The 25,241-nt window shown below is 37.7% G+C and overlaps 1 protein-coding gene across 1 annotated transcript in view; it reads left to right on the forward strand.

Moving 5' to 3' along the window:
• Positions 1-25,241, forward strand: part of LOC127650738 (multiple PDZ domain protein-like) — a 127,941-nt gene that overhangs the window by 72,982 nt on the left and 29,718 nt on the right. Inside the window, 9 exon segments of the mRNA XM_052136352.1 lie at positions 882-993; positions 4,277-4,475; positions 5,323-5,364; positions 12,471-12,566; positions 13,870-13,965; positions 14,136-14,313; positions 14,857-14,967; positions 17,157-17,246; positions 19,321-19,383. Of these exon segments, the coding sequence (XP_051992312.1) occupies positions 882-993; positions 4,277-4,475; positions 5,323-5,364; positions 12,471-12,566; positions 13,870-13,965; positions 14,136-14,313; positions 14,857-14,967; positions 17,157-17,246; positions 19,321-19,383 (987 nt within the window).

Raw genomic sequence — 25,241 nt, forward strand, 5'->3', positions numbered from 1 at the left:
AACATACAAGTAATCCATACCTTCAGAAGTGATATAAGAGGTGATGGTGAGAAACATCAATATTTTAGTTTTTTCACTCTAAATCTCCACTTTAACTTTCACTTTCAGATGTAAAAGTGAAAGTGGAGATTTAGAATAAAATACATTATTTTTCTATTTCACCTAGTTTCCTTAATGTGATTTTTGGAGCTACAAAGGTCTGATTACCATTCACTTGCATTGTATGGACCCACAGAGCTTCTAAAAGTCTACAATTGTGTTCTGCTGAAGAAAGAAAGTCATTCACATCTGGGATGGCATGAGGGTGAGTAAATAATTGGAGAATTTTTCTTTTTGGGTGAACTGTCCCTTTAACTCGCTTTTTACAGCACACAGTTGGCATTTCACCTCGGAACTGCGGCTGTACGTGTGATAAACCAGGTAATATAATTTTTGAAATAATATCGCCACGGTCACGTAATTTTAATGAGATCAAGCCATTTCATTTTTAGTGACATAGTAGCCGGGACCACACACATATCAGTGGGTTCTTTTGATTAAGGACAGTAAGAAACAGCCTAGCATTGCCTTAGCAACCCCTCACAACACCATAGCTACTGCATAACAGTACCCTAGCAATGTAGCTGAAAACATTCAGAACACCATAGCAAATACTGAGGAAGATCCGTGCCGTGTTGCACGGGCATGCACCACTGACATCTTCTGCAGAAAATGTATAAATATTGTTTATGTTTATATTATTGCTAATATCACATGGCGCTCTGCCTGCTAGGTCCTTACAAACCTGCAGTAATCTCCGAACAATTGTCATCATACTGAGTCTTTCACTACAGTATGTGATTACTTTTTTATGTTGAGGATGTCAATCTTTCACCTTCCAGGAAGGGGATTTCCTTCCAGCTATAACTGCAGATGAGTCCCAGCAGGTAAACTCCTCCGCGGGGAGCAGTTTCGAGAGGACCATCACTGTCGTCAAGGGCAACTCCAGTTTGGGTATGTGAATGGGGATGCATACTGATATGTTGTGTAAATCACTCGCCAAAGTGACCAAATTTCATGCAATGTGATTAGCCACTGGCTAGTGAACATTCAAATTTCACACACCAGTGATTAAGCTGTGTACTGGTGAAGAAGTTGAGCACTGAGATGCTTTTTCACTGTGTTTTGAGAGTAAAAGTTTGGTTTGACTCCTTCCGTGTAATGTAGGGGTACTGAACGAAAGCTCAGGGACTGCAAAGTTGTAGCCTCGTTTTATCCTTCTGCTGTTTATTTCCCTAAGTGTGATGTGATTCAGCTGCAGCAATACAGAGAACTACTGTAAATACTCACCTCACAATTCATACACATTCAGGCTGTAGACAGTTTTTATGCAGATATATTTTTGATGATGAAATCATATCTAGACATGCTGAGTAGCGCTGGTGTAAGGTGTCTGAAGACGAGATACACGCAATCCATTTGTCACTGATAAATATCTTTTAATATCTCTGGGGGTCTCTGTGGGGGCAAAGCCATCTGTTGCAGGGCTCCCTGTTCTTCTAGTCTATTCTATATGCAAAATGAATGTTTGGGAGTTTAAATGTATATTTCCTATGACACACTAAAGCTGATATAAATAACCTTATTAAGACAAATGTTTTTGTGAAACTTCTTATGTGCCTAAGACGTTTGCACTGTATATATATATATATATATATATATATATATATATATATATATATATATATATATACACACATGCTCTCTCTCTCTCTCTCTCTCTCTCTCTCTCTCTCATATATATATATATATACACACACATACTATATATATATATATATATATATACACATACTATATATATATACATATATATATATATATATATATATATATATATATATATATATATATATATATATACACACACACACACACACATACTATATATATACACACATACTAATATATATATTATGTATATATATATATACACACACACACACACACACAGACTCTATATATATATATACACACACACATACTATATATATATATATATATATATACACACACACATACTATATATACACACATACTGTATATATGTATATACACACACACATACTATATATACACACATACTATATATATATATATACACACACACACACACACAGACTCTATATATATATATACACACACACATACTATATATACACACATACTGTATATATGTATATACACACACACACATACTATATATACACACATACTATATATATATATATATATATATATATATATATATATACACACACACACACATACACACACATACTATATATACACACACATACTATATATATATATATATATATATATATATATATATATATATATACACACACATAATATATATACACACATATTATATAAACAAACATATTATATATATATACACATACTATATATACACATACTATATACACACACATACTATATATATATATATGCAACGTTATATATGTAATTTAAAGACATCATATTTTTTGATGGAATACATCATACATTTTTAAATAAAAAAGCAAGTTAGAAGGTCCCCTTTATAATTACGCAGATTTTCTATTTGCGAGTGCGATCGACAGACCCCACCTGGGATCATACCCTTCTCTGCACTCTCCGACATTCACCGTGAGCAAATCACTGTGATGAAATCAAGATTTATTTTCATTTTTATCTATTATTTTCAGTAGAGTGGGAACAGGAAATCGGATGGGGAAAAGAGTGGGACAATTGAGAGATGTTTTTTCATATTTAAGCAAAATGGACATTGTAACTGGAATGTACCCAAATGAATCAGAATTGAATCGAAATCTGAATCGTTTCAGGAAATATGCACCAATACCATCCCTGATACTCAACTGTAATAGATTCAATTAGAATGTGATTAGTAGAGTTGTCTTGTGAATGTGAGTAACTGTGGCCAAAGAAAGCGTATGTCCCAGTTATGAAATTAACACCCGCCAAATGCTAGTACTTAATGCGCATAGAAAAGCTTTCAGACAACAATAGGATGTGTGAAAAGAAGCTCATTGCTCACTTGATGTGACCACAAGAGCCCGCCTCAGCACAGAAGGTTTTTTTTTTTTTTTTTAAATACATAAAAAGCGCTTTTCCAGTTGCTGGAGCCTTTAACTCAGCAGGGAGTTTAGTGGGTCAGGACATTAACGAACTCCTGCAGGCAGATGCTAATACAAGCTCTGATTCCCTCCTATTGGCCAGCTATAATGTAAATTAGGTACGGTGTTCGGTTCAGTACTTAAACAACTGGATTTAAAGGAATAGTTCACCCAAAAATGAAAATGCTCGCATCATTTACTCACACGTATGCCATCCCAGATGTGTAAGACTTTCTTTCTTCTCCAGAACACAATTGAATATTTTCAGACAAAATTTTCATCTCTTTTGGTCCATACAATGCAAGTGAATGGGTGCCAACATTTTGAAGTCATCATAAAAGTAATCCATAAGTCTCCAGTGGATAAAAGGGATATAATAGGTGTGGATAAGAAGAACATGAATATTTAAGTCATTTATTACTGACATTCTCTTACCTGCTCAGTCAATCTCCACTTTAACTTTCACTTTCTTCTTCTTGTGTTTTGGCGCTTCACATTCTTCATGCATTTCACCCCCCTACTGAGCAGGGTGGAGAATTTCAAGCAGAAATGTACTTAAATATTGATCTGTTTCTGAAGACATGTATTTAACCGCTGGAGTCATATGGATTACTTTTATGCTGCCTTTGTGTGCTTTTTGGAGTGTCAAAATCTTGGCACCCATTCACTTGCATTTTGTTCTGCAGATGGGTGAGTAAATCATGAGAATTTTCATTTTGGGTGAACTTTCCCTTTAAGATTGCAACTGCACACTCAGAACACCAACTGCAACTTCATGGCAGTAATGTAAAGTGGACAAATCACAATTTAAAACAATTACCCTGCATGCAAAGCTGAGCATACAAAGCAAGACCTCACAAGCTAAGACAAAACTCATAATAATAGCAAATACACTGAGCTTTTGCTAATGGCAATGTTACAAAACTCTAATAATTCTACTGTTGCACATATGTGTACATTGGTATTTAATGAGTGACACAGCAGTCTAACAGTACATAAAGTGATGTATATGCAGTATACTGTGCCACAGAGCTGGCAGTGCAGATGATGCTCCACATATTTGACTATTTTTGTAATGATTTAATGGTTATATTCGCACATCACGTGTGTTGCAGGTATGACTGTGTGCGCAGTGAAGGATGGTGTGGGTATGCTGATCCGTAGCATCATTCACGGCGGCTCCATCAGCAGAGACGGGCGTCTTGGGGTTGGTGACCTTATTCTGGCCATTAATGGAGAACCAACGGGAAATCTGACCAACGCCCAGGCACGAGCAATGCTCCGCAGGCACTCTCTGACTGGACCTGATATGGGGTAATATGGATGACATTCAGTTTCGCTTTTTAGGGGCAGAATCCATTAAAGGAACAGTTCACCCAAAAATGAAAATCCGGTGATCACTGTCACTCATGCTGATATTTTTTGTCTCTTATGGAACACAAATGGAGGTGCTTATTAGACTGTCTCGAATGCTCCATTCCACACAATGGAAGTGAATGGGAACTGGGGCTGTTGTGCTCCAAATTTGACAAAAAGAAAGTAGACCATGCTACTTGTGCATTATATTTAGTCTTCTTATGCCATATGATAGTTTTGTGTGAGGAACAGAAATACATTTTAGTTGTTAATAGTTATAAATCTTCCCCTTTGGCGCTGCTTTCAAATTGTATTTACCCAAAGCTATTGTATGGCTTCAGAAGACTTGGAATATAATGCACAATTCGCACGGCCTACTTGTATGGTACTTTTATTATGCTTTTTTTCTCATTTTAGAGCTCGACAGCCCAACTTCCTTCACTTTTATTGTATAAAAAAAAAGAGCAGCTCGGAGAAAGCACTAAATTTCTCTTTTTGTGTTCCATGAACTGTTTCTTTAAATACTGTCTCTTTCGTGTGCTCTTTGTCATGTTTAATAATTAAGTAAATGTAAAAGAGTTCAGAGTATCGTTAGAGCTCAAATTACAGTTACAACAAGCAAGCAAAGAAAAAACAATGCATAAATGTTCATAAAAATTCTAAGCAAAACAGCACCAGCTTATCAATGCCCTGCGGTGACTCACAACTCCTCTTTGCGAGCTGTAGTTGTTTGATTTATTCTGCCTCCTGCTGTCAGCGCCGTCTGTGTCAGCTGCCATTCGTAAACTGCTCTTCACGTTTCTAGATCCACAGCTGCTGCTGGGGAAGAGCAAAACCCCTTCTCTGTGTGAGTACGCCCTTTATCTGGGCTTGATTTACACTGTCTGTCCTCACTCTCTGCTTGTGTTAGCTCTGGCCTGTATTTTGGATCGTCACTACAGAGGTTTATCCAAATAATCCGATTATTGGGGCCGCCCGGAGCCCTCCTTCAATTCTGTCTTAATCACACACAAGCGTAAAGACCGGTAGAACACCAGCACGCTTAGTCTTAGGAGGAAATCAAAGAGCTTTACATCACAAAAAAACTAATTATGACATTTCTTGAGTGTTCAAATAGCATTGCTAAATCTTGCTAAAGCTGTAGAGGAATTTAAATGGTTCAGATTTGGATAATCCTCCAAATACTATATTACTGTGTCATTCCTGTTTTGCAGTACATTTTTGTAACTGAAAATACAAAAGAAGCATTTCATTTTTTTTATAGAAGTATTATTACACAAGAGGGTACCAGACTTTCAGAAATATGCTCATGAACTTAAACTTTATTAAATAGAGTATTCCGGGTTCAAAACAAGTTCAGCTCAATCGACAGCATTTGTGGCTTAATATTCATTAGCACAAAGATTTATTTCGACTTGCCCCTCCTTTTCTTTAAAAAAAATAAATATCTGGGTTACAGTGAGGCACTTACAATGGAAGTGAATGGGTCAACATTAATATACTCACTTTTTCAAAAGTATAGCCTCAAGACAAACAATATTTGTGTAAACATGATTTTATAGTGATAAAATCTTTTACTAACCATTTCTGTGTAAAGCTACAGCCAATTTTACAACTTCGTTGCCATGGCGATGTAAAGTCAACAAACCCTAAAACTCTAAATCGACTGTAAAAATGACAATTTAAACAAATTTACAGCTCAGATAATACACAAGTCTTTTCTGACCCCTTTTGAACTTTGCTTCTTTTTTTTTTTAATCCCCTTTTCTCCCCAATTTGGCATGCCCAATTCCCACTACTTAGTGGGTCCTCATGGTGGCGCTCGTACTCGCCTCATTCCAGGTGGCTGAGGACCAGTTTAATTTGCCTCCGCTTCTGAGACGTCAATCCGCGCATCTTATCACGTGGCTCGTTGTGCATGACACCGTGGAGACTCACAGCATGTGGAGACTCATGCTACTCTCCACGATCCACATGCAATTTTCCACACGCCCCGTTGAGAGCGAGAACCACTAATCATGACCACGAGCAGGTTACCCCATGGGACTGTACCCTCCCTAGCAACCGGGCCAATTTGGTTGCTTAGGAGACCTGGCTGGAGTCACTCGGCACGCCCTGGATTCAAACTCACGACTCCAGGGGTGATAGTCAGCGTCAATACTCGCTGATCTACCCAGGCCCCCACTTTGCATGTTTAAAAAAAAATGGTTCCCTTAATCTCTGTGGGATGAGTTTTGGTTTCCTACATTTACGATCTATACACACTAGAAACTAGGCTGGATTCTGTTGGTGTAGTGGTGTGAAAAAGAAAGTAACACTAACGGTGTTCGGGCTCAAATTTGACCCCCTATTGGAAATGAATGGGTGAGACTATGAAACAGAGCTTTTTTATTATTTATAATTTGTCAAATACAATGAAATTCTGGTCTGAGGATTTTAACTGCCAGAGCAACATAAGAGCACATGTAATGTATGTACAATGGGACCACGCGTTGACCAAGTACTTGCATGAATATGTTTCGGCCTTAAGTCTTGTCTTCGTAAAACCATAGTCAGTAACATAATGTGGCATCATTGCAAAAACTGACACTTCAAAGCACCTTAAACCAAAAACAAGCTCAACTTTGACAAAAATAATGTTTTTTTTGTATGTTTTTGATAATGTCTAAACATATATCTAAATGCATTACTAGTCAATAAGATCTGAAGACAAAAATCAGTTTGCTACAGTCAGGTAAATGAGTTGACCTCTGCTGCCATCTGCTGGTTATATGTTGTAATTTCATGTCTAAAGTTTTTTTTTCCTTTCTCCAACAGATGGCAGTAATCTTCCCCCAACGCTTGACAATATGTCCCTGAATAAAATTGTGACAAGTAGTTAGTGTAAAAGGGAATTTAACATAACATTTTCTTATTTTATATAAAACTGAATGGTGTTGTTTTGTAATTTAGAGGTAAATAATGTAAAAAGAAAAAAACTAAAACCTCTTAAAAACTTAACTGAACTAAGATTAAAAGTTAGAGATGTGACATTTGTTTAAAAAAATTTTTTTTTTATGATTTTGGTACAAATTACACTCATTTAGTATGTGGGGGGCAAAATTGACCCCTAACACACAAGCATGTAAACCCTTTACAAACACAACACTGGGGTTAACTGAAGAATTCATGTAAGTGCTTTTCTAAAATTATAAGCTTCACATTTCTGCCTTTAGACCCTCCAAAAATGGACCCCATTCACTTCCATTGTAAGTGCCTCGATGTAACTTCCATTAGAGGAAGAGGAGGGACGAGTTGAAATTCATTTGTGTGGTAATCAACATTATGCCACAAATGCTGTCGCTTGAGCTGACCTTGAATATTGAACCTTGAATATTCCTTTAATTGTAACTTGATTATTTAAACAATAGCAAGAACATTAACATGATGCCCAACATTAGTAGCTAATATGTTTAATAACACTTTACAAATGATGCTGTACTGCATAGTCGGAATGACCTTACTAATGTTCAAGTGCTCTAACTCACATTCCTAAAATCAAGGACGCTGCAGTGTCCTCGGTAACAAGCATACTTGTGTTCGAGGAGGCTGTCGTTTCCGTGGTAACATGCATTCCTGTTCTTATGTGGGCTGTTTTTCATTAACACACCTGTGTTTTTCGGAAAGCCGTTGTTACCTTGCTAACATCTTATCTGTTGTGTTGTTCGTGTTTCACTAACATCTCTCTTTCATGTCAGTGGTTTGATCAAAACGTCAAATAACGAATCGTTTTCAGACAGCAACGGGATCATGAATATTTGATTCACGTCAATGTGACATGATCCCTAATGCCTGCATGCATCGTTGAACAAAACGATTGACCTCTATTAGATCTGTCATCTTCACTTACAATGAACCGACGACGCAAGGAATCAATTTCCAATCAGATTTGACTCCTGAACCGAGTCCTAACAAAATAAATGGTCGTGTGGCTCACTGGTTGAGTCTTGCTTTGGGGTTTTGGAAATATTCGAAGGAGGCTATTGCAATTCTGCGTGGCACATTTATTTACTAACACTGAAAAAAGCAGCTGTTGTTGAAAATTACAGAGCAAGATTTTATTGGCAATTTCACCTTGTCCAAACGCTTCACTTCAGAAAAACAATCGAGACACAGAATGCAGATTAGGCCGCAGACTGCCAAGTTTGAGTTTAGTTTGCCAGATGGTGATCTCAAATGAGTAGAGTTTGATGTTTGGATGTAGGGGTGCATTTTGGTCATTTTGATTGCTCAAGTACTCAGATTAATGAGCTGAGTATTTGAGTATTCAGGGTGGGATGGGAGGCAATAAAGTGAGTTTTGTCAGCAGTATTTTTATTGTTGGTCTATATATATTGGGGTTGGGTAAAATTCAGAATTTTGACCTGGGACAGGTAAAGAATAAGTTATAAATACCACATTATTTATGGTACTGGAACCAAACTTTGTGACTTTGTCAAGAACTTGATGATTTAAAAATGATTTAAGAGAAATAACAATCTAAAACAAATTGTTCCGTTGCCTTAATTGGTCAATTTCGACCCGTATCGAAAGAGCCAATTGTGGCCTTTCACCTTCAGACTTTCTAGATGTAATACAGCTTTAAAACAAATGTGTACGTCTATAAATCAAAATGGCTAAAAATATTTCAAATGATCCCAAATTTAATCTCTAGCCCCATACTGCTCCACCACCTGCTCCAATGGGTTCTACATCCATACATTGCACACTTTCCTGTATTTTTACAGTTTTGTACAGTTCATTTGTAGTATATAAGTTTACTAACATGATTTTAGATGATGGGATACAATGGAGCTAAAGACCCCCCAAAAGACCCATTGGATCTTATTTTCTCCCGAAACATTAGATGGCAGAAATAACTGTTACAGCACATTCCTAAACCACTGTAACACAGCAACAAAGTGTTTGAAATTAGTGGGAAAGAATGGATTCGTCGCAATGGACGTGCAAATTGGGCCCATTTTGACTCTGAAAAAAGCAATAAAGATTCATTTGTGAAATTGGCAATTTTCTAAAAGCAGAATAAATCAGAAGTTGTTGTAATGCAGTTCAGATATTATCAAAGGCCAGAAGTGATTGAAATGGACGTAACACGAGACAACCACTGCCAAAGTTTGTCAAACATTTAAACTTTTTAGTAAATGTAAAACTTTTTCAAATTGTTAAATTATGCTGCTCCATTAACATTCATCAATCAATCAATCGTAGTACTTTTTGGACTACAATAAAACCGATTTTCCTCAAGGGGGTTATTTAGTACTGTTGTTATAAAAATGAAAATAGAGCGCAACATGCCCGCCCACTTTTTCAGCCGTCTGGGTTCCGGAAGTATGTTCCCCATTTATTTCTTCCATAGACTTTGCATAAAATCGTCCATTAAAAAGTTATAAATCCACGAACCAAACCAACCAACTCTGAGGTGAATCGCAACAGTACACACTTTGTTTTAAGGCAAAAAAAATAATTGAAAATCAAAGACTGTGTACTTAGCGTTTTTCATGAGGGCATGAACTACAATCCCATGAAGCATTGCGAATGATGTAATTGAATACAAATGATGGGAATATGATTGGGGAAGCTTTCCCTGCTGGACCATGGTTAATGTAGTTGTTCAACGGGAATTCTGCTATTTAACCAGATTTTTAAACAATGAAATTGAAATAACGCAAGCTGATGGCTTCAATGGGAGCATATAACATCATTAAACAACCTCAGTGCTCACGGTTGGTCTGTCTTTAAAAGTTTATATGTTACGTGTAAAAATCAACTCATCTGTGGAAGAATTGTATGGGATTTTTACTTCCGGAAACAGACTGTTGCGCTCTACAGGAGGGTTAAAAAGTTGCTCCCTTACAGTTAATGAATTGGAACCGCATTGGCCCCACAGGAAATTGAAATTGGAATGACTGGAAGAGGAATTCACTGAATTGCAATTTAAAGGTGCACTCAATATTTTTACTCCAAAAGAAATTAATTATAATTTTTAAACATACATATAAAACCAAGATGACACTATCAAAGAAATATAGCACTGACACACAAATGTTTTGAGACATAGATATAGACAAAAGTTCCATACTGTCATAACAATTATTGCAGACATACACATTGTTTTCAGATACATTTATAAAATGAAATAGTGACATCAAAATTTGGGGGTAAATTAGAGCATTCTGGGAAATTCAGTGTTCTTACACCTCTGTCCATAAAATTACATTTTATTTATTAGATATAATGAATACAGTGTTTCTGGACATACCTCATATGTTGTTTATATGATAACATATTTACGTATAATTCATACTGAGCAAATTAAAGTATTATTAACCCTTGTGCGTCCATTTAAAAAAGTTACTCCAAAAACTGCCATAATAATATTATATATTAATAAGGGCTGTCGTTTTAACGTGATAATTCAGTGCGATTAATTGTATTAAAAATAACGCGTTAAAAAAATTTATGCAATTAATCGCAATGCCCCTGGTAATATGAAATTCCTGAGAAACGCAAGCTTGTAGTACCACCTGTTTACTCCAGAGGGCAGTAAGTGAAAGTTCAGCTGCATGACAACTCGCAGTTAATACAGTGAACAGAACGACCAACCAGCAGACAGAACAACATATGTTATGTTCTTGCGTTCAAACACTTGATGGAGAGCAAATTCGAACTTTAAGTGATCTCAAGATGTGTTTTAAGTATTAAACTATATTTAACTTGACACAGTGGCCTAAACATTTTATGTTTATGACGCAACACACCCGAGACGCTACACAAGGATGTCTGATGCTTGTTGAAATTAACGGGTCTTTAAACAAGCCCTCATAATAAATCTCTGATTGATAAATTCACTTGGTAAATGGATTGCTGTGATTGGCTTATGATCAATAATATGGTAGTAAACAATACATTGTATTCTAAAGCCGTTTTATTGTATTGTCTTATCAATGATTAACTTCTGCCACAAGAATGTAATGCATTTTAATTATCTTAATATTTTTATTTATATATATATATATATTATGGGGTATTATGGGGTTATCACAGTCTGGGATATGTCAATGATTAGCAACAACATTGATTTTTGCATTATTATTTTTGTGTCAGACAATGTCAGATAAAAAATAAATAAATAAATCACACAGTATCGAGGACAATAATGTCTGTCAAAAAGCTGCCATAAAAATATTATATATTAATATTATTTTAGCTACATAATTTATTCAATTGGCCTGCAGGGCTCTATAATACAGAAAATAGGAAAAAAGGATGTATTTTATCCACAGAAGAAACATGAGAATAATGGCACCATCTGGTGGAAAAAATAAATAATAATAATAATAATTTTGAAACCAGGGCTCCAGAATGAAAGCATAATATCATAAAATTCATGATTTTATGCTTTAATTGCACTGGGATCAAATATTGCAGTTTTAATGGGTTTCAATGGGGACATTTTTGTCCTGAAGGTCCTGAGTGTATCTATTTTGTATACTGAGGTTGAAATATCAAAATACTTGTAACTTGTTTTTCAGTTCAAATTCAAGTAAAGGAACAGAATTTGAAATTCGAAAGCATTCTTCGGAGCACCATGCTGATATACAGTACAGATATGTCAGGAGTCTTCAGACTTTATATCTCATTCTTGTGTCAGATCGTGTATGTTGCATTTTTAAAACAGCTTGTGAAGTTAAACATATTTCAGTTTATAAAAAGACCCCTTCATTCTGCTCCATTCCATCAGCTGTGCTTCAGTGAATTGTTTTTGAACACTTTATTGACCCAGATTGACTAGTTCCACCATTATTACTTTTTTATCATGTTTTGTTCAAGTGTTGATGACCAGTCTAAAGAGAAAAAGAACTGCAAATTATGATCATTAACTTTTAAATCATTTGACTGTTTGTGTGTGTGCAGAATCAAGTATGTACCTGCAGAATATTTAGAGGAATACAGGGCAAGCCAACAGATCAAGGGTGACATGCTCTCCGAAGGCGAAATCAACACTCAACAGTATGTAACACACACATACACACACATTTGGTTATGCATTTATGAATCGTACACTGTAAAAAACAAAATCAGTGTGCTGAGTGACTCCAGCCGGGTCTCCTAAGCAACCAAATTGGCCCGGTTGCTAGGGAGGGTAGAGTCACATGGGGTAACCTCCTCATGGTCATGATTAGTGGTTCTCTCAATGGGGCGTGTGGTGAGTTGTGTGTGGATCGCGGAGAGTAGCATGAGCCTCCACACGCTGTGAGTCTCCGCGGTGTCATGCACAACGAGTCACCTGATCAGATGTGTGGATTGAAGGTCTCAGAAGTGGAGGCAACTGAGACTTGTCCTCCGTCACCCGGAATGAGGTGGGTAACCGCACCACCACGAGGACTTATTAAGTAGTGGGAGAAAAATGGATACAAATTAGAAGAAAAAAACAAACCAAAAAAACTTTTGTTTACCATTAATTTAAAATGACTGTAAAAATAAATAATAATAATAAAAAAAAACCGAAATATTTTTACTGTAATTTCTGTGCCTTGCCAACAAATAACTGCATTTTTTGAACCCTGAGAGTTACTCCGCTATGCATTTTAAACTCATTTGGACTTATTATTTTAAGACCAAGAAACCACATTTCAGGAGCGTTTAAGCTCAAGCGCAACTCGACACCACAGTGGTAACCCCCAAAATTTCAACATTACAGAAACTCTCACCTTTTATTCACATTGCATAAAAACACATACAATTGCTCTTAATTTTATACAGTGTATTTTATAAAAACATTAATTTTATTTTGTGAATGTGAAACAAGTTATGCACTTGTGAAGCCTTTTTTGTGAATAGATTCTTTTTGAGATCATATTCTTCCATGGGAGGGTCTCCGATCTCATGACTACAAACGTGACTTTCATATCATTGTTTATTGATTAAAGCACAGACAAGTCGGCACTCTTTTATCTCACTTCTAACCCCATGTTAACATTGTTATTACAGTTGAGTGCTTGTAATAAGTGAACTTCACATGATCTACAATTTAGTTAAAGGGATCGTTCACCCAAAAGTGATCATTCATTATTTACAGAGCCTTTCTTTCTTCTGCAGAACACAAACAAAGATATTTTGATGGTTATATGTCATTCTGCTATTTACTTTCTTTGTCGTTTTTGTGTGAATGTTGAATTGTGAGTCTGAGCCATTCTGCCCATCAACTCCTTTTGTGCTCCATGGAATAAAATCATATGGGAGTGAAACAAGATGAAGGTTAGTAAATGAGGACAACATTTTTACTCAAGTGTGGTTCTGTGTGTATGTTTAGTCGGACAATCTCAGAGCTCCCAGAGAGAGAAGATGGAGAAGGAGAGGAAAGTGAACTACAGACAGCAGCTTCCAGCAACTGGAACCTTCCGCGGAGGTGAGTAAATCACACTCTTACTTTTAAAGGGTGAGTGGTTCAATAGAGATTAAAGGCCCCAAGTTTTAATCATCTTTAATTGAACTTTCTCTGTGTGTGTGTGTGTGTGTGTGTGTGTGTGTGTGTGTGTGTGTGTGTGTGTGTGTGTGTGTGTGTGTGTGTGTTTTCAGAGTGGAGCTGTACAGGGAAGTTGGGAAAACTCTGGGCATCAGTATTGTCGGTGGGCGGGGCATGGGCAGTCGCCTTAGCAATGGAGAAGTGATGCGGGGCATCTTTATTAAACACATCTTGGAGGACAGTCCTGCAGGACGCAATGGCACGCTAAAGACTGGAGACAGGATTGTAGAGGTACACACACACACACACACACACACACACACACAGTTTTGTGCCTGCTATCGAGGTAGGTTTAGGGTTAGGGGGTATGATAAAATAAAGCAACTGAGATTCGACCTCCGCCACCCAGATTGAGTCACTACGCCACCACGAGGACTTAGAGCGCATTGGGAATTGGACATTCCGAATTGGGGAGAACACTAGTTAAATTGTCGTTTAATTGTCAGTAGTTATGGCATTCCGAACTCAGCCATACAGTCCAAACAGACTTGATTTGATGTCAGTCCCTCAAAAATTATAGCAGACAGATCAAACCTTTTTTGAACAGAAAGTGCAAGGTTATTGACAAATTCTGCATTTTCCCAGAAAGCATTTGAGAAAAGAAAACTATATAGTGCAAGCATGACCTTTTCATTTCAATAAAAGCGAAATTCAAACTCCTGCAAATGGGCTTTGATTTACTGGGACACTCATGACACTCATGCTGGGACACCTGCTTTCATACCTGTTCCCACATTCCAAGAATGACTTCATGTGGCTCTGTGTGCGTGACAGGTGGGTGGAGTGGATCTACGTGATGCCAGTCATGAACAGGCAGTGGAAGCCATCCGTAATGCTGGAAACCCTGTTGTGTTCCTGGTCCAGAGCATCATTCACAGAGACAAAGTCAGTATTAAATACACACACACACACACACACACACATACCCCATAATGGCAAAGCAAAAAACACTTTGCTAAGACACTTGAAATTATATATCAGTGGCATCTCTTCAGGATTGAGGAAGTGCAATCTATTTATTTATATATTTTATTTATTTATTTTGAAAAAGTGTGCTGTTGAAAGTATATTCCCGAAAGTATATTCCCGCTATTTTGATGGATAACGCGATCAAATAATTTTTAAATTGATTTACTGAAATGGACAGTTTGAATTCAACATATCGCCCAGCCTCAATACTAACTAACTGCTTACATCACTGCTCAGCAACACATTACATTATGCCACAGGACTGATTTGCGTCTGTCTCTCCACCTACTCCCTATCTGTGTCGTCTAATTTACTTTTCATCCTTGTCCACTGTTTACATCAAAACTCTTTCTTGGTCTCTCTCTCAGCCTGACTCTTTCTATAGTCTTGATTCACCTCTGGTCATAGAGAAATACGGGGTGGCTCAAAAATGCTTTCCTATGCCGAAGCGTCAGGTAATTTGCGTTTCTTCCTCAGCCGTCAGTGTTATCTTTCCTCGCAGAATTCTTTTCCACCTGCATCCTTCATTCACCTCTGTTTTGCCTTAAAATGTGCCAGTAAATCAACTTACAGCACGCTTAAAAGGGTCCGCAATCAAATAGAAATGCTCCTGTTATGAATCTCCAGAGCTCAGCTGTTTTTCTGTTTAGATCCCAAGCCAAGTCCTCTGCAAAGATTGATTTACCCAGATGCCTCTCTTTTTAATAGGACCACTTTTCCTACTAAAACAGTAAGCCACCGTTAAGTGGAGTCCAATAAACCCCCTTAACCATGGTAAAATCGCTATAATGCATTACTCGTATAATGCATCATAACCTCAAGTGGCTTATTGCTTTTGTAAAATGGCAAAAACAACAATGTGATAAAAATACATTAATGTGTCATTAATGAATTGAATTATACATAACTACGGATGTCGATTTAACCCATGAATTTAGTGCGATTTATTTAGGGATGTCCCGATACCGATACTGGTATCAGAATCGTGTCCGATACCACGGTACTTGTTCTCGTTAAATGCTCCAATACCAAAAACTGATACCATCTGACGTACGAATGTCATTAAAATCACATTATGTCCTAGTGTGACTATTAAATCACAAAGGCTGAGATTTAATGTGATAAATATACTGTATAGTTTGCATGTGCTGCAAGCTTCAAATGTGAGCGCTTGTGAATGTGTCGAGCCGTTGTTCTGCCGACACTAGCTGCTTTTAGAGATCCTTGGTTCATACATGGAAAACACCATCATGAGCATCACACGCACTGTTTTTAGCAGATGTCAGTGAGTAGAGAGCTAATTCACTTTGTAGCACAAGACACATACAGGTATATTTATTTAATTAAATAGCAGCATTTTGCAGTTTAATAATCACATCGGGTCATGTAGCAACCAGCTTTTATGAAGGTGAGAAACTTCCAAATAAAAGCTCAATTTAAATGGAAAAAGTACAAAACAAATATCACAAATAGTAAAGTTATATTTACTGTAATAATTCTACTACTACTTCTAATAATAACAGTAATACATTGATAGTAATTGTATATTTATAGAATATCTATAATATCTGTGGTGTTCTTTTACGCAGCACTTTATCCGACAAAAATAACTCCATTTGACGTATTTTGGATTGTGCTGTGAGGTTCTGTATAAAAGCACTTTGTTTGATAATAATAATACAAAATTATGTTGAACAATAATTGTTCTATTTTCATTGATTAGCAGCCATGTTCTTTCTTTAGACAAATCCCAAATCAATGTGTAATTGGCATGTCATTTTATTAATTTAAAACAAAATTATAATCGTTTGACAGCCCTAATAATAAACAGAATAAACAATAGTTCATTAGCCTGACTGTAAACTGTTTACGGTTGCCAAGCAGCATAACACTTCGCCACATACAGTATATATAATGTGCAGTCACAATCAGAATTTAAAGTCGAAACAATCGATTTTATAATCGTTTTTAGAATAGTTTTGTTTATGTCTGGTTTGTAGTTATTTTTGTATTTTATTTTTACTTTCTTGGGATTAAATATGTTTAAGTTGATATACTGGCACAGGTAGATACTGGCTCACTAACTTCCTGTATTGTGCTTGTAGAAGCTGCTTGTTCCCTTCCTGCAGCTGAACTGTTCAAAGCCCCAACTTCGTCCTTATCCCGAATCCTGCTTTACACACAAACCGTTGCAGGTTAGAGTGAAACTTCCTGTGTGTGTCTGTGTGATGTGCTTTCTCTTTGTTTTATGGTCATCAAATGGTACTTTTTCTCTTAAACTCTTGTTTTCTCATGAGGACATATGGTTTTTCAAAGTTATTGGTTTGATTATGTTTCATTAAAGAGTACAGATCCTATGATATCAGAATCAGAATTTTGTGGATTTATTGATTTCTATGTATTTATTATTTTAAGTCATTTATATGTTATAAAGGTATACTGGATATACACAGTCTTTATGTTCTGATGCACCTCCTGCCACGGTTAGCAAATTAACAGCTGTGACATAAACTATAAAAGCCACAGTGTATGGATCTTCCATGTGCTCCCCAACTTCCTGTGTCAATAGGAAATATGTCAACACAGGAAAGAAATTGCGTCCGTCAAACCGTTTCACGGGTTTTTTAAGGCTTTGCTTTGGTCATTGAACAAAAGAACTTGCAAAAAAAAGTGGGGGCATGGGCAGCTCAGTGTTAAAGATGCTGGCTACCACCCCTGGAGTTCCCTAGTTCGAATGCTGGGGCACTCTGGGTGACTCCAACCAGGTGTCCTAAGCAACCAAATTGGCCCGGGTGCTAGGGAGGGTGGAGTCACATGGGGTCGCAGTTATGTGGTTCGTTCTCGGTGGGGCTTGTGGTAAGTTGGGCGTGGATGCCACAGTGGATGGCGTGAAGCCTCCACATGCATTATGTCTCTGTGGCAATACGCTCAGTAAGCCACGTGATAAGACTCAGAGTCTTAGCTGGGAGTCTCTACGCGACCAAGAGGACTTAAAAGCACATTGGGAATTGGGCATTCCAAATTGGGTGAAAAAGGGGGAACAAAATGTAAAAAAGTACACAATTAGTCATACAAAACATAAAATAAACACTGACCCTAGTTACTTATGTAATGCACGTTCCTGGTCTAACTGTGAAAAAAGGTGCACATTATTCCAAAGGAAAAAAATGCATTATTTCAAAATATTAGAACTTGCTTCATCTCTGAAATTTCTTCCCTTTCCATCCATCATATAGAGATGGACTGCAAATACTGTTTGCTGTTGAATTTAATATGTATTCACAATGGACTCCTCTGCCCCTCAAAAACTTCTCCAAGCTGGGAATTTTCTTGTCCTCGGCTGACCAAAGCCCTCACATCAGGGCATCTTTTAAAGTTTGTCTCCCTGTGGTCTGTTCTTCTCTCTTCATCAGACATTTAAAATTCTCTCCGTCCAGATGTGTGATGACAAGCCGTGCCTCATTTCCACCCGACAGATGTCTCGCTGCAAATGGCTCTTAAAAGTAGCTTTGTTTCAATGGCACTGATCAACAAGCACAAAACATGAGGGAGGTCCCATAGCCAGCCTACAGCCATAAAGACATTCATTACTGTAGAAGACTGTAGTTTGGATCTTCCAGTGCCATTTTATATTTTCCTGGTCAATGGTTGTGCCGAGCAACAAGCCAACTTTTTAGCCCTTTTTCAGTGTATCGCACCTGCAAAATCCTAAAACTTTTTTTCCAGGTTTAATAAATAGTTTGAAAAGACTCGACTTGAGTGTGACCATGGTTTAAGGAGGGTGTACCTGTATGCTCATTACGTCACGTGTGGTTCTGAAAGCAAAAAGAAACAAATGAAACATGGACCATAGCAAAGCAGGCTCGTTTACTCGTGCGATTAACCGAATGTGAAGTGCTGCCGGCTCATGATGCTCGAATGGCTTGCACGCACTGCACGAGTCTGCTGCAGTCTCGTCACATTTTAACTTTTTGTTCACTCTCCCATTCAACTCGTGAAAATACGCTGCGTGATCATGAGAAGGATTCCATTAAGATGTAGATTGGAATTCAGGTGCAGAATTTATATAAATAAAATAGTCTACTTCTCTCTTGCCATTGTTGGAATGCCAGTGATTACCCCTCCATAAGTTGCCGACTCCTGTTCTAGACAAACAGAGCGCTCTGTTCATGACAGAGTTTTTATGACATTACTGGGGTCGTGTAGAGCGGTTTTGTTTGTCTTTCAACTTTAGTTGTTTTATGAAGTTTGTTAATTCATTTTTAATAGCAGACATCTGCGGCGGATGCAGTGGAGGAGAGTTCAGCATCCAGCTCAACGAGCAACGAGAAGGTGAGTTTATAAAGCAAAGTGATTTTACTGTAGTTTTATAAAACAGTGTCAGTACTGTGTGCTGCATGTGTTAACTCAATGGTCAAGTACATAATGCACAATGTTGAGTGTGCCAACTGCATTTAATTATCGCTATAAATCCCCAAAATGATCGTTCTGAGTGTGAACAGGAGTCACTCCTGAATCAATAGTAGTTGACGTAGTGATAGCAACAGCTTTGGCTTTTGAATACAGCCGTCTTGTGGCTGTAATAAAAAATAAAATAAAAAAAATAGATGCTAATAGTTCAACTTGTTTGGTGTTGGCTGTTTTTGACAAAAGTAATATTAGTGACAGTTTGTGACTTTAGAATTTAGAGGTCAACCGATAATGAATTTTGCCGATACAGATAACTAAGGTGGTGTAAAAGGCTGATAACAGTTAATCGGATGATGATTTATAGAATAATTTATACAAATCTTCTTAGTCTTTCCTTACTATGATGGGCTCCCAGATGTTGTTTATTTTTCAACTAAAATTCCAATCATAATCAGCAAGAAAGGAAGATTTGGTGCATAATTTGATTACAATTTATGGCATTTGGAGTAGAAATAAAGCATGATCCAAAAATAATTGTGAACCTGGAAGACAATTCTGGTTTGAATGGGCAATTTCTTTTGCATTTCTATGCATTTTACATTCACTGAACAACACCATATTCTAAAAATATGAAGCCTAGATAAGCTTTAAAGCTATTCTAACCAATCAGATGACTTCGATGAGCTTTCAGCATGTCAATTATTTTGTACATTGTAGTAGTTGAAGTAGATCATTCAGGTTTAACGGCATATTAAAAGTCATGACAGTTTTCAGTTCAGGGCGCTATTTTGCTGCTGTTGGTTTTGAAAGGCTAACATCACTTGCAGCACCTCTAAGAAGTCTTCTAGCCAGAGTGGCAAAACTTTAAACCCTGTCTCTTAAAACGGGTCTGGAGGCAGATCATTATCAAAGCCTGGTAATTTTAAGATTGCAAGTTGTTTGTAAACTGTCGTCAAAAGTGGCACTGCGATTTGTTAATGCTTGTTAAGCATCTGCTTTTATACAGTGCAATCTCTCCAGACAATAATATATGGGTCAACCCTAGACAACATGGCTGATGGGAGTAACTATGGTGGAGAGAGACAGAATGGTGTCAAAATTAGTACGAACATTGAGTTAACGTGAGTTAAGACAAATATTTGCGTCTCCGTTAATTGTTTGCGACACACCTGGAGAAGAGAGAGGCACTTGTCAGATAAACCTTTAATTATGTCATTGCATTAACAGCTTGTTGTTTACTTCTGTTCTCTAAATATTATGCACCCCTAGAGAGTCTGTACCAGTGCTGCTGGGGGTCTGCCAGTTAGTAATTGATCTCAAGCTTATTTTTGTCCTGATTGATATGATTTTTTCCTGATTATTTTTCAGTAATAACAATGCAAACAAAGTGAAATTTAATGATCATCACTTACCAATAGGGTAATGAATGCACCTCAGTAAGTAATGGAGTCTCAACCCCCTTGTCAGCCAACACCTGGGGAGCTACAGTCTGGAAAAGGTGTGTGGAGAAACTCACCTATCAGCAACACAAATGTCCTCAAAAGAAACACCTTTACACCAAGCTCAAGCCATGCTATTAGTAGAATGGCTTTTGTGGCACATGGTGTACCACGCTCATTTGAGATAAAAGACCAGATTTATTACCTCAATGACCCAATGGCCTCTTTTTGGAGATAGCTTAAGCGTTTGCATGGTCACCAGTATAGACAAAAAGTTTATCAGACTTGAACTATTCATGTGCAATAAACACAAATATGCAACATTCTAACAGGGCAGCAGTTCAACTTCATCTGAGTCAAATGTAGGAGGGCAGAAGACCAGCAGGCTCTCATTTGTGACTGAAAAGGGGTATATTGCACTTTAGGCACATAACTAATCTGCAGTCAAAGCAATACCTGGGAAAAAACAGGGACAAAAAGAGACAGGGACTTCTCACAGACATAGCCTGCAAGTCACCAACATGTGCCCCTTTAATATATCTGCACTCCATTGGATGCCTGCCCACAGACAAGCTATCCACCGCAGTGTGACTACTGCTGCAACATAGACCATGAGGGTTAATAGGGTAAGACCTGCATCCAGATGCTCCTGATGGAACTGCAGCGGCCAACTATCCTCATAAGCGCACGTTGTCGTATACAGGTTCCACTTCAACTTATAGACCTGCCTCAAGTGTCAAGCCCCGGCTCACTAAAAGGAGCCATTCAAAAGTAATAAATGGAGTCTCCACTTTTTCGTCTGAGGGTGCAAGATAGTCCCCCGGACTTGAGAGAGCAGGTACCCCTGAGTGGGATCTCCCAAGAAGGATCGTCCAACAATGCAATCAAATCCGGAATATACACCTGGTTGGGCTACATAAGCACTACGATGAGAATGGTCACCTTGTCCTGCCTCATCTTGGACAGCACTTGATGCAGCACCCTTAGGGGAGGAAATGCATAAAGGGAGTTTATGCTGCCAGGGAGAACCAGAGCCGACAATGCATTGTCTTGGCGGAACCAACAAATCAAATTCTATTTTCCAAAACACTTCCCAAATCCTCAGCACCCCCTAAATTTCAGTCGCCACTCTCTGGGTACAATCTCCTTACATGAGAGCATGTCTGCCCCACAGTTCAGATGACCCAGAATATGCACAGAGAAAGCGACAATGCACCCAGAAGAGAATTTGAGTGAGGGAGGATTCAACATTGGCCAAGAACGCAGTCCCCCTTGGTGATGCAGATAAACGACTGCTGAGATGCAGTCCGAACATATCAGAATGTGAAACCCCTGCACATTTGACTGAAGAGCTTTTAGGGTCAAGTAGACCACCAAAAGCTTTAGGCGATTGATGTGCCGAACGGCTGACGTTTGTCCCAAAGTCGTGACCACTTTGCATCTGGACACCTGACCTACCACCACCCCTTCTGCATAGAATGTGGTCTGCTTTCACACCGAGAGTGTGGCTCGAAGATGCATATGGCTTTTCTACATGAAGCTCTAAACAGCATTGAAGTTGTCTCATTTGGAGTAGCCCCATAAGGGTGATGGAGATGGCAGCATGCATCTCCCTCAAAATACGGTGGAATACGTGAAGGGGAAGGTATAGCCCAGGTATACTGTTTATCTGATTGGAACTTTTAAGTAGAGACCTTTCTGGGATATCAGGGTGTCCAACAAGAAGGCCTTGTCCTTCTCCCTGATAACGGGTTCAGCCATAGATGTCTTTCAAAAGACTTAACATGCCATATTCCTGCCAATCGTATGTCTTATCAACCATGTTGGATGTTTGTCTACATGGTTTGGTCGGTAGGACCAGGTGCATTTTCCATGTGGTAAAGGAGAAAGGACACAAATAACCTTCTACCTTGCCCGGGAAAATCCCCAGGTGTCTACTCTGCAATTTCGCCAATATTCTGGGTTCTTTTTATTGACATTATATTGAAGCATTCATTGTTGTTTATGTCTACTGTTTAAAAAAATTGTAGGCAGTATTCAATGTATACTATGCAGTATTCACTAAGTAGGAAGGTAGTATCCCATTCCAAGACTAGGCTAACAATGACAGTAAGTGTTTGTGGGGTTTGTTCTTGACTGACCAGAGATCTGAATTTATAGTTTAGATTATGTTTCTCTAAATGTTCACTGCTGCAGTCTGAACAAGGACACACTCACTCTCACTTGATACTTTACTCTCTCTCTCTCGCTGTGCGAATGTGCGGAGTGACTGTGGGGAGCGTGTGTGTGGCGATATTGAGTGAGTTTCAAACTTTTTTTCTTTTCTGGGTTTATTTCTTCTGAATATTGCTTTGGATTAGAAGATAGGGAGTTAGAGTGCTGATTTTTGTCAGCATAGCTGATAGAAATGGGTTCAAATTATGATGGTTTTTCCTGTTTGTCTTCACGGCATGCATGCAAGTGCACGCCGGCAGATGAATCAATATCCATTGAGAGTGTTTTGGTTGCTATTAGCAGAGAAATAGGTGCACAAAACATCATGTCTGCTTCTAGAACATATAAAGCAATGGTTGTATTCCTGAAAGTTGAAATGGTTAATCATTTAGTGGAGTGTGGTTTGACTGTCCAGGATGTTTTTGTTCCAGTGTTACCCTTATCTAACCTCTCGAAAAAGTTGCTGTTGTCAAACGTACCTCCTTTATCTCTGATAAAGCACTCGAGTCTATTTTAGCTTGTTATGGAAAATTGGTTGGGCCGATCAAAATGATTCTTCTGGGTTTGAAAACCGCAGAGTTGAAACATGTCATGTCATTCAGACGTCAGGCTGTCATGATACTACATACTGAATTCGCAACGCTTGAGGTGTCTTTTACATTAACAGTGCTTGGTAAAGGCTATATGATCTTTATCAGCACTGAGTCTATGAAATGCTTTGTCTGTGGAAAACATGGTCACATTAAAACAGCCTGTCCTGTGGTTAAAGAGGTTAAAAATGCAAGGAATGTTTCGGAATTTAATTCAGAGCAGAATCCGAATGCTCCAGAGAATAACGATCAAGCTAAAGTGACTAATGAATGCGCAAAAGCTGAAAGGTCAGTGCTTACAGAAGTCGGAGAACAGTTGAATGCAGGTTGTAGTGTTGAGATCACTGAGACTGATGTGGAAATCTGCTAATAAACAGAGTGGAATGAATGACAGTGTGGAGGCTGTTGGTGAGTTAGAGCAACCTAGAGAACAAGATGGGCCTAAAGTCAATGATGTCTCGAATGAGACATCAAGTAGTAACATGTCTTACACTGATACTGATTTGTTGACTGAAAAGACAGTTGATAGTGATTAGGATAGTGGGTGTTCGGTAATTACTGATGAATTTAATTCACAGGATAGGACTGTTGGAAAATTTGCAAAGTCTCGTTATTATACTGTGGAAAAACTAAATGATTTTTTGAATGCTACAAAAAAATCAGAGAAAGCCAAAGATTGAAATGTTCTTTCCTGAATTAAGACTTTTTATTGAATCTTCTGTAATGGCCATGAAGAAAGCAACATTAGAAGAACTGAATCAGCCTAAGCGTTATTGACTAAAGAAGTTTGTGAGTGCTGTCAGAAAAAGAGTAAAGAGAAGCCCCTAAAGAATTATTATGCACAATAAATTACATCAGTATTGGATTTTATTTCTCTTCTCTTTTTTTTAATCCTGATGGAATCCTTTAACATTGGATCCATAAATATAAATGGTTGTAGGGATGTAGGAAAGAGAGCTACTTTATTTAAGTACTTAAAAGAGCAGATGTATTTTGTTACAAGAGACACATACTGATGCCTGTAATCAAGCGGAGTGTATAAATTAACCTTAAATTAACCTTAGTCATGGTACAAATCTGAGTACTGGTGTTGCATTTTTATTTTCAAAGCTTGTAAAAGATGATCCAGTATTTTTTAGAAATAATACCTGGACGCTTGTTGCGAGCTGATCTTTTCTTTTCTTTTTTTTTACATTTATGCTCCTAATAGAGGAAGTAAGGATAGTGATTAAAAAAAAACAACAACAACAAAAAAAGAATTGCAATGAAGAATTGTTGAAATGTTCTCAAGATAAGATTGTTGTAATTGGTGGTGATTTTAATTGTACTGTAGATCATAAATCAGATAGAATCCATGAGGAACCTCATCCTGGTTCAGCAGATGTTTTAAAATCTTTAATTAATAGACATAATCTGGTAGATTTGTGGAGGGATGCTTACCCTTATGATAAACAGTATGCTTGGCTAAAAAAAAAAAAAATCAAATAATGTCTCTGCTGTGAGACTTGATTGTTTTTATATTGAGGAGTGTAACAAA

This window comes from Xyrauchen texanus, chromosome 1, assembly GCF_025860055.1.
Source record: "Xyrauchen texanus isolate HMW12.3.18 chromosome 1, RBS_HiC_50CHRs, whole genome shotgun sequence".
NCBI lineage: Eukaryota > Metazoa > Chordata > Actinopteri > Cypriniformes > Catostomidae > Xyrauchen > Xyrauchen texanus.